The sequence below is a fragment of the Jaculus jaculus genome, chromosome 10 (assembly GCF_020740685.1).
Source record: "Jaculus jaculus isolate mJacJac1 chromosome 10, mJacJac1.mat.Y.cur, whole genome shotgun sequence".
NCBI classification, from domain to species: domain Eukaryota; kingdom Metazoa; phylum Chordata; class Mammalia; order Rodentia; family Dipodidae; genus Jaculus; species Jaculus jaculus.
This window is the reverse complement of record NC_059111.1, coordinates 55094182-55112177: the sequence shown is the minus strand read 5'-3', so window position 1 is coordinate 55112177 and position 17996 is coordinate 55094182. Positions and strand designations below refer to the sequence as shown.

The 17996-nt window shown below is 37.4% G+C and overlaps 1 protein-coding gene across 5 annotated transcripts in view; it reads right to left on the bottom strand.

Moving 5' to 3' along the window:
* The window catches only part of Dmtf1 (cyclin D binding myb like transcription factor 1), a 54983-nt gene that overhangs the window by 1411 nt on the left and 35576 nt on the right, over positions 1-17996 (bottom strand). For 4 of the 5 annotated variants that reach the window (XM_045161003.1, XM_045161000.1, XM_004662299.2 and 1 more), the window contains 10 exons: positions 14004-14161; positions 12720-12752; positions 11584-11693; positions 8637-8865; positions 6859-7010; positions 5014-5223; positions 3002-3087; positions 1393-1548; positions 618-992; positions 34-178 (listed from right to left, as the gene is read on the bottom strand). In XM_045161003.1, coding sequence (XP_045016938.1) covers positions 34-178; positions 618-992; positions 1393-1548; positions 3002-3087; positions 5014-5223; positions 6859-7010; positions 8637-8865; positions 11584-11693; positions 12720-12752; positions 14004-14161 — 1654 coding nt within the window. The remainder of the gene's footprint in view (positions 1-33; positions 179-617; positions 993-1392; positions 1549-3001; positions 3088-5013; positions 5224-6858; positions 7011-8636; positions 8866-11583; positions 11694-12719; positions 12753-14003; positions 14162-17996) is intronic. The other variant, XM_045161002.1, reaches the window with a different exon arrangement.

Below are 17996 nucleotides of genomic sequence, written 5' to 3'. Positions count from 1 at the left end.
ATCAGGCACATGATCAAAGTTTTATTACAGTACCTGTTAGTGTTGTCAAAGGCAAGACAGATTCAGTATCTATAACATCAGATGCCTGGATAAAGCCATGTGGTGAAGGAACGATAAGTATCGTTTCATCATCTATTGTTTGATGAATTTGTTCTACTATGGTGGGAGACTTTAAAGCCTATATAACATGAGAGAAAAGGAAAAAAGAAAATACCAACTTTCATTCTTTGTTTTCCTTACAATCCCAAGTACATCTAGGGTTGACAGCACTTAGCTCTTTGCTATATTTCATTTTAAAATTAGAATATAAAGAAAGGTTAAAAAATAGACATACTATCCTATATAATAATAATAACATATACTCATAATAAGTATTAACAACTATTGTTTACACTGTTAGGATAGGTTTTTAAGCAGACTAAAGAGTAGATACAACACTTCACAATCTACTGCAAATGGAAAGGAAAGTTCTAGGGAGGATTGTGCTCACAGCCATCTCTCCTTGTTCTTTTCTGTCGACATTAACTAACACAGAAGGTGGCAGAGAATAACCTAAACTGTTTCTAAGATCCGAATTGCAAGCTTGAGGCCCAAACCCGTCATCTTGTACCACTTACCTCAGTGACATAAGCACTGGCTAAATCTGAGGGTGATTCTTCTTGCTTAAGGTCAGTGTCAGAGATTGCTTCTGTTCTGACCATAACACTATGCATCAGTTCTGTACTGTTTTGGTCACTGAACTTAGCCACATGAGCATCATTAAATGATGGCTGTATAGTGGTCTTAGGCTGAGGAATCTCATCTGGGAAAGTGTCTGCTTCTAATGCATCTGGAGGTTCAGGAAAATCAGATGAATGAATATCACTGTCGACTGTCAGTTCTGCTTGGGATACAGAAGAAGTGATGTCCTCAGTAGCAACAGTCTGAATGATGACTCTTGGTGTATGACACTGCACTGTGACATTGTCACTGGTGTTCAACAGGTGTTCTGGCTAAAAACATTAAAGGAAACTTATCAGTGACAAAATGACTATTAAGTTATCCAACAGATCACAAAAACAGGTGGTACCTCACTGTCTCCTCATAATTCTTCTGGAACTATGTTTGTCATTTTTCTAGAACCCCTGTTCTCTACCCCGAGTCTCTTCCTCTTCTTAATTCCCTATTCAAATGGATGTCTGTCTCATATATCTGAAAAAAGGATACACAGAGGATCAGAGACACACCCCAGTGAGTGATAGTGCAAAATGCCACACCTGTGATGAGAGTGGCAGGAAGAATTATCTAGTTTTGGTGATTATATTTGTATCAATTTATGCTGGACCCATCACAGATACTCAAAAATTAAGATTCTGTAGCATGGATAGAGCATGAAAAATGCTCTTAACGTACGGATAAAGCATGAACAATGATCTGTTCAGGAGAAGCAGGAGCAGCAGCTGTCAGCGTTACTGTGGGACTTGCAGTCAGAGTTAGGGGAAGACCTTGACTTGAGCTTGTTTGAAGTAGGTAGGTACCTGGAGTGCCGGTGGGCTGCAGATGAAAAGACTCAAGAAAAAGAAGACAGGCTCAACACAAGTGTAAAATCTCTGGACTGTCTTACCTCTGCATTTAAAAAGACTGACTTGAAGGTGCAAAGAAGTAAGTCACCACTCTGCCAAGAGGTTTAAAGGCACTCTTCCTTTGCTCCCATGTATTTCTATTTTCTGGTTTCAAGGTACCAAGAGAACAGGTGCATAAGCCACTGTATGCTGTGCAGGAACTCAATTGCCCCTCTTTCTCCATAATATATTAAAACTGTCAATCTCCCAGTTGAAACAAATTTTGGGGAAGACACTTTCCTGAAATAGCAATTTTCTACTGAGGATGCTGGATGTCATAACACATTTTGTTCACCTCTGTGATTGACTGGGAGTTGCAGCTTACTGCCATGACCCAGTATGATAACCACATACTGCTTGCCCAAGAAGAGATCAATATTCAAAAGTGAGCATTCATGCATGAGTTCCTTTTGTTGTTATGTGTGCTTGTATATATGTGCTTGTGTGTAGGGGGATGCTATTCTCAGGTATGCCATCCACTTTTTTACTTATTTCTTTTTGAGACAAGGTCTTTTACTGGCTTGGAGTTCACCAGTTAGGCTAGACCAGCCATGTTTCTGCCTTCCCAGTGATGGACTTCAGGCCTGAGCCACCCTACGTGGCAGTAGCATGGATGCTGAGGAACAAGCTCAGGGCCTCATGCTATCTTCTACTGAGCTGTCGCCCCAGCCTCCACGTTTATGTGCTTATGCAGACAGATATTTATGTTTCCCTTACATAAACTTGCAATCAGAACTGAGCTGTTGAACATTTTTAGAAAAATAACATAGACTTTCCCAAAGTATAGCCATTAAAAGGTTGAAACTTAAAAATTTCGTATCTGGGCTGGAGAGATGGTTTAGTGGTTAGGCACTTGCCTGTGAAGCCTAAGGACCCCAGTTAGAGGCTTGATTCCCCAGGACCCACGTTAGCCAGATGCACAAGGGGGCGCATGCGTCTGGAGGACGCTTACAGTGGTTGGAAGCCCTGGCACGCCCATTCTCTCTGTCTACCTGCTCTCTCTCTCTCTCAAATAAATAAATAAAAATAAAGTATTTAAAAAAAATTTCATATCAACAGGAACTGACTGCTCCCAAGTATTTTACTCATAAGTGTTACCAACAGCTTATAACTTGCCATAGACTTTTTTTTGAATAATATACCTGACCTAGATCTCAGTACAAATCTATACTATGCACTCATTAATACTGTTATTTTCATATATAGGGAGAACATTATTGGTTGTACCCATGGGAAAAAAAGAATGGGAATGACTTGTAAAAGTAGGGGTCTGATTTATGTCTAGTCTACCATGTATCTTGCCTCAGAATTCTTTCATCTGTTAATATTTCTAAAAATTATACCAACTGATCTTTTGCATGAAAACAATTAGTAGCTACTTATTTTGAAATATTACTCACTGGAAGAATCTCAAATGTCTGTAGTGTTCCACTATTTAGTGTTATTGTTTCCGAGTCAACAGTAGCAGCAGGGGTGTCTGTGGAAGCTGTAGGAAGAACAGAAATAAAGTAAAATACTTGGGTCAAGTTTTTCCAGTGGAGTCAGTTATCATGAAGGAAATTTCACATTCAATAATTTGGTTGCACACCTGAAGTCATTACATTTCTTATGAGAGAAAGTAAATGGATTTATCTGGAATGATATATAGATCAGTTATGACCACTCCTCATTTTATTGGAGCACAGCCATGCCCACCCATTTACAGTTTTCCCTGTTTGATTTTGTTCTTTAGAAAGTAATGGTGATAGACACCACGAGGCTCAAAGACAAAACATCACCTGATCCTTCAAACAAAAAGTTTGCTAATACCTTGGTGTGTATAATGTGTACATTGTTTCTAATGATAAGAAGCAAAAGGACCACAGCAAGGCTAATCTGCAAACTTTTTCGTTTTTGGACATTCTAGATGCTTGGACTGGTAAGTCTTGAGATACTAGGTGTCAATTCTAGCAACACTTGCAGTGAGGATCTGGGCAAGAATTCATACTGATCTATCTGTCCTGCCTACCTCATTTAGTTGTTTTGAGGATCATAAGCCATTTCAAAATAAGAACTAAATATAAATACTATTATTTCAGAACATATTTGGGGAGGGGTTCTGAATATCAAAATGCAGATTTGGTGATGCTTATTATACTCACATATCTTATTGCTAGCTAGAATAATGTTATTCTAAATACTATTAAAAAGTAATGGTGTGAAAGCGTATTATAAAATGCTTACTGTCTTTCTAGTAAGTACTGTTAACCCAAGGAAAGCTGACAGTCTCCACACATAATTTATAGTCAACAGTAGCTCACATTTTTATTTTAACTAGTGATTCCAGATACTTTACAGTTCACATACTATAAAGCAAAGCAAGTGGGGTCAAATAAAGAAAAAACGGTTATGATTAGTTTAAATGTGTCCACGGCAACTTTCTGTGGTGCTGGTGATTAAGGCAGGTTTCACCCATGTTAGGCAAGTATTTTTCCACTGAGTTATATAATCCAGTTCTACTGTGAGGTGACCTTGACAGTCACTGCATATCCAGATTAATAAGGGCCCAGTGGTTCTCAACCAGGGCATCAGAATGTACATTTGGAAGTGTTTTGGTAGTAGAAGGGGTGCTTTATGTCATGATAAGAAGCACCATTGGCATTTTGTGGGTGAGGTTAAGGGACACTAAACAACCTGCAATATAAAGGTCAGTCCTGCAAAGACTTATTCAAAATGCCAAAAATGCCTGCATGAGAATAACAGTGTTTTATACTTTTTCCATCGGTGAACAACATTGTTTGACCTCCCCTCACCAAAACAAACAAAAAAAAAAAGGTGAGGACAGATCTGAGAATTTTATATTCAGTTTTTTCCCTCTCAACGATAACCCAAGAATGACAAATAAAAATGAGAAAGATTAACTTGGTTTAGAGCTGAAGAAAAAAATATTTCCTCTCCCTGTATTAACTGCTGGGGTCCTATAAGGACAACTGAAGGATAAAAAAGACATTTTCCTGTAGGAAACTGCCCCTTTTATTACCCCTTCCCCAATGTTTTCTCAATCTTGAATAAGACCCATTTTTTTTTCCTATACATCCCCTCATATCTACTCATACGTTATATGTATCACATTGGGAACACTATTTCTTTACTTGGTACCAATTATTTTATGTACTTTTCTATTAATCATTAATTTAAATCTCTCTTTGAAGGATTAATCCCCATTAAATCTTTATAAAATCTATAAAGAAGTTTAGTTTAGAAATGGTTGGGAAGTCAGATTCCTATCACACATTCATTTCTTTTACAAATGTTGAGTTAAACATAAAATGCTTTTATCTCCTTTAACTCTAGAAGACAAAGTCATCAGAGCCATTAACTAAATTGTATAGGCCCAATGTCAAGGAATATTGAGAAAGGTTACAACACTTACAGACATGAGTGATCTGGACAGGAATCTGCAATGCTGTCACAGGGCTTGGAGGGATGGTTGTGTTATCTTCCAAGCGGGCGACTCTGATCTGAACATGCTGTACACTGGAATTGGAACTACTGTTTGGAACTCCAGATCCTGATTTAGTCTCCAAAAGCACTGGGTTGTTTTTTTGGTTCTCATGTAACTGTTTAAGACCTTTTATTAAGACTGAAGGAAGATGGGTAGACAAAAAGAACATTGACTCTTCGACAGACCACCATCTAAGCAACAAGGGAGGCAGGGTAGGAAGGGGGTAAGGAGGGAAAGTATTTGGAGTAAATAATTGCATGATTACATGTGAGAACTTTATCAAAATAATAAAATAGTAAAACTATAATCTGTCTTGAAAATTTTAGAAACATCCATCATAGTATTTTGTTTCTCTTAAGGCAAGGTCTCAGCTGGAACTCACTCTGTAGACCTAGGCTGGTCTCCAACTCAAGGTGACCTTCATACTTCAGCTTCTCAAGTGCTGAGACTAAATATGCCCAGCCATAATATTTATTTATTTTTTTATTTTATTTATTTTTTTTTAATTTATTTATTTGAGAGCAACAGGCACAGAGAGAAAGGTAGGTAGGGAGAGAGAGAATGGGCGCGCCAGGGCTTCCAGCCTCTGCAAACGAACTCCAGACGCATGCGCCCCCTTGTGCATCTGGCTAACGTGGGACCTGGGGAACTGAGCCTCGAACCGGGGTCCTTAGGCTTCACAGGCAAGCGCTTAACCGCTAAGCCATCTCTCCAGCCCAATATTTATTTTTTGAGGAGGGGGATGGTCTCCAATTCTTGGCCTCAAGCTACCTGGATTTACTTACAAAGGCCACCATGCTTAGCATATGCCAGTGTTTTCAAGATTCTTAACAAGGTACTGTTCTTGTCATACAAGAATTATAATTAAATAGAAAAGTGTAGATAGTATATAGAACACTGAAATAAGACATTTTCTGTCTGAGGGCTTCTGACAGAATTCTTGCCATCTAGGAAGAATATTGGTAATGCTACAACAGCATGCTTTTAATTAGCAGTCCGCATTCTTCCACCAAGAGCTCAAGGTGGTACCTGACTGCCAAACACTCCTAGTGACTACTTCAAGGCCTTGCAAGGAAGGCCCAGTATAGATTTTGCTCTTCTTTTATTTTTGAGACAGGGTCTTGCTCTATAGCCCAGGCTGGCTTCCAATTTATAGTGATCCATTTGTGTTTGCTTCCTAAATGCTGAAGGTTATAGCTCAGCCTTACTAATCTCCTGTAGCTTGCTTAATTTTTTAAAAAAGTACATTTCCATCAGGAGAAGGTTCCTCGGTATTGAATTTTCCTTTGAGAAAAATGGAAATTGAAGTCAGGGGATAAGCTGATACATTAAGTCCAGAACACTACACAGCTTAATTCTATCCCTCAATGCAAAAAGGCAGGGAAATAACAAGTGTGCACCGTAATGTAAGCAAACCCAATTAAGATCTCTGTATTTACGCAGCAAACGTAAAATACTGCGATTTTCTTCTAAAAAATGAACCTAGTTAAGACATTTAAAATTATGTAACTCATGAAAGTTTTGAGGAAGCTTTGTACAAACCGAAACTATGCAAAATTGATTTCTTAGTTTATATGCAGAACAAGAATGTATAAATGTTTTCATATAACAAGCTTTAGGAATTAAAATTTATTACTCCAAGAAATAAGACAGAAATTTATGTGAAAATCTGTTATGATCCCTCTTTATGCAAGGCAAGAAATTTCTAAGTCTTAAGTAGTAATACTGGAAAGAGAACGGAAGGACTTAAAAGCAAAGCAAGTAATACATTACCAGGGAATGAAACATCCTTGTGGTTTGCAATTTGCCTTTTGATGGTCCACCATTTACTCCGAAGCCATTGTGGTGAACGGACACTGCTCCATCCCTCAGCTAACAGATCCCAGTTTATATCATTTTCATCAACTACATCAAGCTCTGCTATCCTAATAGGTTACAAATAAGCAGATGTTAGATGTCCATACAAATCTTTCTCTTACTACAGGCAGTGATAGCACCAGCCATAGAGAGAAAGGCATATTATAGCAATGAGTTTCTACTGTTCAAGTTGTACAGAAAAAGGATTACAGTATTGAAAACAGACTTCCAGAGTTAGGAACAAAGAAGTACCATCAGTAGTAGTCTCTGGGTAAAAGTCTGACCAGTGGGCTGACCTGTAACTGGTCAGAAGCAGAACGCTGTGATGGAAATGGAGCAGGCGAACATCAACAGTGAGATAAAGAACAGATTTTGTTTTGTAGGGCTGAAGCATTTTAGAGCTTGACTTTTTTAAAAAAGATTTTAATTGTTTTAAAAAATATTTGCAAGGAAAGAGGGAGAGAGACTATGAATGAAATGAAGATGGTGCAAGGGCTTTCAGCTGATGCAAAACAAATTCCAGATGCATGTGCCACTTTGTGCATCTGGCTCTATGTGGGTATCAGGGAATGGAACCTGGGTCATTAGGCTTTTCAGGCAAACATGGCTAAGCCATATCTCCAGCCCCTATTGTTTGATTTTTACTAAGTCTGTTATTTCCTGGCTTTGTGCTTTTCCCTTTTAAAGAAACTAAAATGATCAGAAATGTGGGGGAAAAAAGTATTAGAAACTAAATTCAAAACAAAATGATAGAACACCTAACAACCAATATAATGTAGCAACTAAATTTGGGATCTTAAAAATCTTTTTTTTTCAATTTTTGAATTTCTTTATTATTATATTTTTATTAACAACTTTCATGATTATAAGGATCTTAAAAATCTATGGGCTGGAGAGATAGCTTAGTGGTTAAGGCACTTACCTGAGAAGTCTAAGGACCTAGGTTTGATTCCCCAGCAACCAGGTAAGCCACATGCTTCTAGAAGGTGGCACATGCATCTGGAGTTTGTTTACAGTGTCTGGAGGCCCTGTCATGCCCATTCTCTCTCTCTCCAATAAACAAAACATTAAAAAATAAATCTTTTCACTTCTTAGCTTTAACTGTTAAGATGGCTTTGATTTTCCTCAGGGAGTAACCCCAATGATAATATTTTTGCTCATCTTGGGTACTGAAATTTCATGGTTGAAAAAAAGCCTATCAAAAATCCAGGTACTAACTTAAAGCTAATTTTCAATTTGTGTGAAGTGTTGGTCCACTTTCTTGCCAATTTTAGCTTAATAGCCAAGTATTTAAGGACATGAAGATTGAAGATACTGTCTACCCTATATATATCCCTCTAGGCTAGGACTTAGGTCTACAGATAGGACAGTGGGAAAGCTGTCTTGTGCTACAGCCTGTGATGTTCTGACTGGGAGAAGACTTCAGTCTTCATGCCTTTGAAATGGAACAAACAAACAAAAAGAGCTCATGTGAAATATTTATGGAGATGTCCAGATATGGCGGCACAGGAGTCACACTAATCCAGCCTACAGAGGGATTTGAGCACAACCACAACAAAATACACTCTTCATCTGAAATATTTATGATCTTAAACAGAGGCTCTTTATGGAAAGGTTGCTTTTGAGACCTCAGGCATCAAGGAAATAAAACAGTAAGTAATGAAGATGCGTTTTTTAGTTGTTAGGACACAAACCTGAGGATAAGGTTGATTTCATCTTCCTTGGTCCATTCAGTTCCCCCACTCTGTTTCCAATTCAGGTAGTTGAGCCATTTAGAACGACACTGCTTTTCTGAGCGGGTACCCACTCGTTCTGCCACAGCTGCCCAAGACACACCTTGCGTGACTATGTCACCTGGCTCAGTGCTTGTTAATTCATGAACCACCTCTGCAAGTCTCTTTTCTTCTTCTTCTGTCCATTTTCCTAAGAAGAAGAAAATTATTCCTTTCAGCATTTACATGTAATGATCCAGCCCAGTATTTCCAAGTACTGATGAGAAGTATGCAGCAGTACTGCATTTATTACACACACACACACACACACCCCTGCTGTTTTTGAAGCAGGGTCTCACTACAGCCTATGCTGACCTGGAACTAACTGTAACTAACAATGGCCTCAAACTCCTGGCAATCTTCCCACCTCAGCCTCCTGAGTGCAGGGATTAACGTCATGTGCTATCTCACCAGAGAATTTGTTTCTGAACAGGGATCAGTTTGGAAGCCACAAATGCCTACCAGGGACAGCTACATTTTGCTGACATTTTTTTAAGGATAGAAAAAGTACCCAAAATATAACTACAAAGAATTATGTAACCTCAAGTTCTAGGGAGTCCTTTGCATATATAGCAAAGTGGGAAGAGCTTCAATGATGGCTTGATGGGCACAAAAACCAATACTCTGTCCTAACTCTCACCAGCAAAAATGGAATAAAGGTTAAGAGTCTTGTATTTACAAGTATGATGATGGAGGATAAGTGGGACAACAATCATGAGCTGCTTTATTTTAGTAAAAACTAGATTTCTACTACCCTAATTTCAAGCCACTGTGATGACAATATTAGTTTGAACACAATTCATGCACATTTCCAGTCTCAGCTTCCCCATACCCACTAACAGTATCTAAGGTTCTTAATCAGTTTGTGTAATGGAGCTTGAGCAGAAAAGCAGAAAAGGAAACCTTAAAACTAAACTTTATTTACTTCTGGCTTAAGTTAGTAAATTATCTAAGATACTAAAGTATCTAAAAACTTCTAGAAAATTTTAAACAGTTTATATGCTTGTGTCAGGAACTCACTAATCCAAAACTATTCACTGAATGATGGTTATTTTTTGGGTTTTAGAAGTAGGGTCTTGCTGTAGCCCAGCCTGACCTGGAATTCCTTATGTTGTTTTAGATTGGCCTCAAACACATGGCAATGCTCTTACCTCTGCCTCCCCAGTGCTGGGATTAAAGGTGTACATCACCATGTCCAGCTTTACTGAATGATTGTATGTGAGGCACAATTCTGCTTAATTTTGGATCTAAGACAAAGCTCTGCTCTCATGACAGTATGACAGAAGGAACAGAAGCACCCTGTGTTGTCTTATGGTGTGTTCTGGTTTGTATCAGCAGTGTTTTGAACATTTGCTTCCCAGTTGATGGCAGTTTGGGAAATGGAGTCTTGCTGGGGGTGTGTTGCTGGAGGCAGGTTTATGGGTATTATAGCCAGCTTCTCCTTGCATAGAGTTGATTTACTCTCCTGCTGCAGCTTGTCAACTCCATGGACAAGGAGATAGGTCTAGCCTCTGCTCATCCCATGTTTTCCCCTGCCATAATGGAGCTTCATCTTAAGAGTGTAAGCCACAATAAACAACTTTCTTCCCATCAGCTGCTTTTGATCAGGTGCTCTGTGCTAGCAATACAAAAGTAACTACAACATGTGGCACACAGGAGAAAAAGCTTATTAGAAACCATTCTATAAGATGAAAAGGAAGTAGGCAAATCAGTCTTTTAGGTGAAGATCAGAGTTCAGTAGTGTCCCTCATGTTAACAAAGGAGCTCTGTGCTCTGAGCACTATACATGAACTCTAGGTTTCTATCCTAAATCTAATCCCTCCATTTGTATTTAGTTCATTACACTAGTCACCCTGAAGAATGAGTCAGAAAGATTTATAAACAGGCTGCAGACATGGCTTAGTGGTTAAGGTGCTTTCCCAGCAAAGCCAAAGGACCCAAGTTTGATTCCCCAGTACCACATAAAGCCAGATGCACTAGATGACACATGTGTCTGGAGTTGGTTTGCAGTGGTTTAGAGGCCCTGACCCACCCATTCTCTTTCAAATAAATATAAAAAAGAGACAACTTTATAATTTATGTTCTCACTGCTTTTTTGGTAATACTGATAGAGTAGGTAAAGAAGAAATAAATACCCCTGATTTCACTTTAGTAGGTTAAGGGTACACACCTCACACCCTTGAAGCTGAAACTAAGCTTAAGAACTTTACTGTTTAAAGACTGAACACAAACTGTGGATTCTTGAAGTGTGAGAGCATTTAACTTCTGTTGTCGGAGGAAAGTGAGGCTCAATGACCGTGGCAGAACTTCTACCTATGACTCTGGTCATAAACATCAGGGTTTAAGCACCTACCCCAGTACACCTGTACCTATCAAGAGGCATGAGTATAATATACTCTATCCTGGGGAATGAAATAGCAATAATCATATATTTCTCTTATGGAAGCACATAATTCAAGTTTGGGAATCCCAAAATATATACCAGTCCCTGGAACACAGCATCCCAATTTGGTACTTTACAGCAACAAAAATTTTTCATAAACACAAGCCACTAACCTGTAGGCCTAATTTAAAATTACTACACATATACCCTTAAAAACAAGTTCCCCAAATGGAACAGTTTTTAACCACTACAAACGTGAAGTACATGCTCAACCTAAGTCCTCTGAAAATGAAAAGCTGTTGTATTCTTGTGAACAATGTCAGCTCATGTTAAAAAAGCACAAAAATTACTTTGATCTTTCTGTTAATTTAACAATGAAACAAGACAGACTGGGGAATGACTGCTCTTGAATGAAGTGGGCAGCAGTATCTACAGGGGCAGTGGCTCACACAGTGACAAGGTAGTCTCCAGCAACACGGACAGTACCTGTGTTGCAAGTGTCCTTCATCAGTCGGCACCGGTCTTTGACAGAAGATGCACTTCTTCCTAACGCCGCCCCTATTGTTGCCCAGTCATTGCCATGCTTTATCCGGAGCCTAAAACAAGAGTCTGCCAATCAGCATTTGGGTCAACTGTTTCTCCCTCTTAATTTCATCATTTATTCTTCATTTCTTCTTCTTCCCATTTGACTGGTTTGGAAGTTGTGGGCAGCAATACTTTGAGAGTTTGAAAGTGTGGCCTTTTATTAGGGTCTACAGTTGTCTGTGGGTGAAAAAAAAAACAAAACAAAAAAAAAACAAAACAGGCAGCAATTGCCCTTTTCCTGGGTCAGAGAAGAAATAAATAACTTGGATATGTGTTAAAAAAAAAAAGCCAAATTTCCCCTCAGGTTATTGACAATCTCCCAGCTCCAGATAGCTTCCCCTTAGCTTATTCCTAGCAAACTCTTTTAGCCCTTTAAAAAGTGTCAGGTACTTATTATCAGAAACAGGTTCTACCTTTTCTTTATTTTTATTTTTTTATTTTTTCAAGGTAGGGTCTCATTCTAGCCTAGGCTGACCTGGAATTCACTATGGAGTCTCAGGGTGGCCTCGAACTCACAGCGATCCTCCTACCTCTGCCTCCCGAGTGCTGGGATTAAAGGCGTGCGCCACCACGCCCAGCTTTCTACCTTCTCTTTTTACAGATCCATTAAACCATTATCTAAGGCCCTAAATCAATGAAGCAAAACTGTTTGCTGAGATTCCTTAGCCTTTACCAGTTAATAGCCCAGATATTCAGTGAAACATTTAGCAAGTCCCCATTTTATATCAAGCCATGTGGCAAAATCCTGGTTTTGATCTTGGTATCTACAAAGATTATCTTTTTTAGAACCCCTGTTAGTGTCTTAGGAAGCATTTGGTGACTGACAACAAGAGACATTAATTTGTATGCTACGGACTCAGTTACTTTGTACAAGTTTAGGTATGATAGCTCTTCTAATTATGCTGGATAGCCAGATGAAATTACATACCAGTCTGCCAAAATTTCCCTCAAATTTTCAAACTCAAAGTTTGTTTTATTTTTAAAACACAAGATAATGTAAACAATTATAATTAATGAAGACAAAATTTAAAACTTACTCCTTGAGCTTCTCAATTTCTTCAGGAGTATATCTAGAAATGCAGACAAAAAAAAAATCAATGAAAGTAATAACTATTAAAACATTAATAAAAGCCCCAGTTTCATTTGAGGAGCTGAATTTAAATCACTTAGCATATGGATAGTAAGTTAGATGAGTTTTTAATAGTTAAAGTAAATGCTTATATGTTCATAAATTTTTTAAAAAAACACATTATTTATAACCCAGGCATATTCCATAAATTTCTCTAGGAAAACCCAAAATTTAAAATATGTATCTTCTACACTATGTATCTCTCTCTTTATTTCAGTTAGGTATAGTCACTCTTGAAGTTCCACATACTTCAAGATGACCCTATATCCTATATCTAAAGAGAAAACATAGGAAAAATTCTCTCAGGTACTGAAAAAAATTTAATTCTGTCAGACATGAATATATGACATTCTTGCCTTTTATTTCAATACAGTCAATGCAATGTTCTTTTTATATATAAAAAAAATCCACTTACAGAAGGTTTTTGAAAAGTTAGCAAGTCATTCATTCACACACAAAAATGTCTTTTTCCAGTGTCACAAAGCATAAGCTAATTTCTTTCAGCTGTCAAGTGGACGCCCACCTGCAGGCTTCTGGGGTGCTAGAATGAGATCACCACTTATAACAGTCTGTTTAGTAAATCAAGCTAATCCACCTCAAGTTCCAAAATTAAAAATGACATTCATAACAATCACTGAAGAATGATAACACCTTTTTATAAATATGCTTTACAACAGAAATCCATTCACTGTTTCCACATATGTAGGTATTTTCTACTTTGGCTTTATTTATTTATTTATCTATCTATTTATTTATTTATTTATTTATTTATGAAGCTGCTACTGACCTAGTAACATTATATTCTAAAATCAAATAGGAAAAAAAACTCTTTACCAATGTATTTGGAGTTCTTTTAACATTTTCTGCATTTTAGATACTCCTATACTCTATGTTACTTTACTACAAACCAGATATTAACAAATTAAAATTTCAAGTTAACCTATGTAAGGCAGTTCCAATTCTAACTTCTAAAAATGGCCTTATTATAATGAAGCTAACTACATTTCCAACCAAGACTTGAAGGTTAATATTAAAAGTAATTCACAGCCACCTCTACTTCAGGCCTTGATTGTAACTCTACCAAAAAAAAAAAAAAAAAAAAAAAAAAAAAAACCCACAAAAACAAAAAGGTCAGTTCCTTAACTACTTCCACTAGTTACATGCAAACATACAGCATTACAAGTTTCCATACTTTCCCACATGGTTTCTGTCATCATACATGCGAAGTACTCTTCTATAAACTGCAAACAAAGGCCGGTTCAGACCCCACGCTATAGTCCTGTAGAAATCTTTTCTTTCGTCTTTTGACATCTCAAAGATGATTTCTGTTGCATCTTTTATTCCGCGGGCCTAAATGGGTTACATTTCTTTGATTTAGGGATTTCTGATACAATGCGTGTGCATATATTAAACTCTTAAACTTGTTTTAATGTATATGGTCATCGATATTTAGAATAAAGAATGTATTACTAATTAACAAGTCAAATACAAACTTTAAAATGTACACCAAAAATAAACTGCATCAAATTCAAAAATACAATTTTTAACTCTTTGAAAAAATTAGAAAACATTAAAAGAAAGCCCTAACAGCAAAATTCATCAGGAACCAAATAAACTGAAAGATAAATGTGGAAAGTGGTTCTCTGAAAAGATACATTAAGCAGAAAATGTTTATGGAAGGCATAAAATTTATCAAAAATATTAAAGAGGAATATCTAAAATGGAGATATACCACATTCTTTAAAAGACACAATTCTATGAAGGTACAATTACCCCTAAACTACTATACAGATTCAATGTGATCCCAATGAAAAGGCTATTCGTTTTCTATTCTCTGCAAACTCATTCTAAACTTTAATTTTTTAAAAAAAATTATCTGCAAAAGAGAGAGACCCACACTACTGACAGACAGAAGGACACTATGGTTGTGCCTCATGCATATACCACTTTGTCCATCTGGCTTACAATGAGTCCTGGGGAAACTGAACCAGGGACATCAGGCTTTGCAAGATTTAACTACTGAGCTATCTCCAGCTCCTGATTCTAAACTTCTGAAAGTGTAAAGAACTAAAAGTAGCTAAAACATTATGTCACTGTCCTGATCAGATACTAGTACTTCTGAAGCTAGTGTTGTACAGGGATTGGTATAACCAAAAGCAAAAAAAAAAAAATAAATAAATAAATAAATAAATAAATAAAATAAAAGATAGTGATAGTGTTTTGGGAAGGAGTGAATGCTCCAAGGACAATGCTGGATAATTGTCATCTGTGCAGAGGAAGATACGGTTGAAGTCCTAGCTTATATACATTTTTTTTTTTCTTGGAGGGAAAGAGCCAAAATTACAAAACTTGAATAAGAATATCTTCATGCCTTTGAGATGGGAAGATATCTTAAGCATTGAAACATAAAAGTAAAAAGAGAATAAATTTGGTATCAAAATTAAGAATCACTACCTATCAAATGACACCTAAATATCAGGGGGAAAAGGCCACTAAATCGTGTTGAGATACGTATAACAAGTGACCAATAGACAATTAATATACAGCATATATTAATGGCATCAAATAATAGAACTACAGAAAATTGAAAATCAACAGTAAGAAACGAAAAAGAATACAAACATTAGGAATAGATAACCTGAATTATATTTGTATAATGAAATACAAATAGGGGCTGAAAAGAAAAGCATACTGAAAAGAAACAGTTAACAAAATACTCAGAGAATGAATCTTAAGTGTCAAAACCAGGTAAGTTTTCTATTCACAAATCTTGTAAATTCTTATACAATTTCAGTTTTACAAATGATAAAACTTGAGTACTGGGCACATTCTGATGCAAGGCAACAACACAATACATAAGAGGTGCTTGCCCCTCCCTACTTCTGTTTGTGGCAGCTGCTTTCACTTACCATTTTTGCCCAAAATATGGAATATATGATGTTAAGCTAATTAGAATTCTATAATGTTCAAAACTGGCTCTACAGCATTTTATAAGAGCATTTCACACTAAAAATCATGGTTAAAAATGGAAACCAAATCATTTTCCTCAAGATAAATTTTCTATTCCTGTCAACCCTATGATCCAAGATAAAAATTATTTCAAGTTGTTCCAATGGTTCCTTCTTTCCCAACCATGTACAACACAACAGATTTCCTTTTTCTTCTTCTTCTTTTTTTTTTTTTTTCTTTTTTGAGGCAGGGTCTCACTGTGGCCCAGGTTGATCTAAAATTCACTAGTCTCAGGGTGGCTTCAAACTCGGTGATCCTCCTACCTCTGTCTCCCTAGTGCTGGAATTTAAGACATGTGCCACCACACCTGACAAAGAGGCAGACTACTTGTTTATTTGCCATTTATTGTCAATTCTAATTTCACCAATATAGGCTGAGTTCTGATAATCTCACCTAGTCTTCAGAAATGGACCTCTAAAAGGTCTCACATCTTAGTAACACTTAAATTACTAATTTGTAATGGTCTTTGGAGATTGTCTACTCAGATCTCCTAAACAAGAAACCATCTTCTAAATTCTCCAGATCTTGTTTCCTGATATACTTTTCTACTTATCTAAACCAATACTATTTCCTGGTTTTTCTATACTTTCTCTTCATCCCCACATTTGCCTACTAGGTAAGTACCAAACCAGCGAACTACAGACATAGCTCCACTTTCCAGGTTTAATTAAGATATATGTGATCTGTGGACAGCTTTTATTATCCTGTTGGATGCAGGTTCAACATATAATCCTTTTCAGTTTCTCTTAAAACAATAAATGACTCAGGCTGGAAACACAGCTTAGTGGTTAAGGAACTTGCCTGTGAAGCCTAACGACCCATGTTTGACTCTCCAGGTCCCATGTAAGCCAACTATACAAGGTGACACAAGCACACAAGACTGCATAAGTGCACAAGATGGTATATGTGTCTGGAGTTCAACTGCAATGGCTGGAGGCCCTGACACACCAATATTCTCTCTCTTGTAAACAAGATACAAAAAAAAAAAAAAAAAATTGCCGGGCATGGTGGTGTACACCTTTAATCCCAGCACTTGGCAGGCTGGGTGGGGATCACCCTGAGTTTGAGGACACCCTGAGACTACATAGTGAATTCTAAGTCAGCATGGGCTACAGAAACACCCTACCTTCAAAAACCAAAACAGCTGGGTGTGGTGGCGCACACCTTTAATCCCAGCACTTGGGAGGCAGAGGTAGGAGGATCGCCATGAGTTCAAGGCCACTCTGAGACTGCAGAGTGAATTCCAGGTCAGCCTGCACTAGAGTGAGATCCTTCCTCGAAAAACAAACAAACAAACAAAAACCCCAAAATAAATAGATAAATAATGAAATAAAAAACAATAATTCATCATTAAGTAATTAAATTTTTAAATAGTTTATAAAGCTTAATCTGGGAAGGTTGCAGTTAAAATTAAGCTGAAGCATATGGACAATGTAGGAAGCAATGAGAACAGCCAAATATAGTCCCCTCCCCCAAACAATGCTAATGTACTACACTTCAAACTTAACTCCATGATAAGGATAGGCAGCAAGGTGCTGGAAAAAAATCTACATGTAAGAGAAGAACAGATCTACCTTACCGACCAGCTTTTCTCTAAAGCTTTAAAACTTTGCTTTCTACAAAATAAAGTTCTAATTCTTTGGCCTAGACTTTATTGCTTTTTCTTTATCCCTTATATATTTATTTGCAAGCATAGACAAACGAGGAGGGAGAGGAGAGGAAGAATTGGCATACCAGAGCCTCTAGCCACTGGAAACAAAGCAGGTGCATGTGCCACTTTTTGCATCTGACTTTATGTGGGTACTGGGGAACCAAACTTGGGTTATTAGGTTTTGCAGACAAGTACCTTAACCACTGACCCATCTCCAGCCCTGGCCTAGACTTTATACCAGTTCTCCAGAGGCGTTTTATCTTGTTTCAAATTAAGGGTTAATTTAATGTTTTGTGTATTTTTCATCTCCAATTCCTTGCCACAAAGCATTTATTTACACAAGCTATTTCCTATAAGTAGACCTCTTTTTACTTCTACAAGCTTCAGTTCCAACCTTTGAGAAGCAAAAAATTTTTCTTAGCTGGGTATGGTGGTATATGCTGTAATTTGGAAGACTAAATTAAAAGGGATGCTTCAATGCCAGCTGGGCTACATAGGGAGTTACAGGCCAATCCAAACAACAGC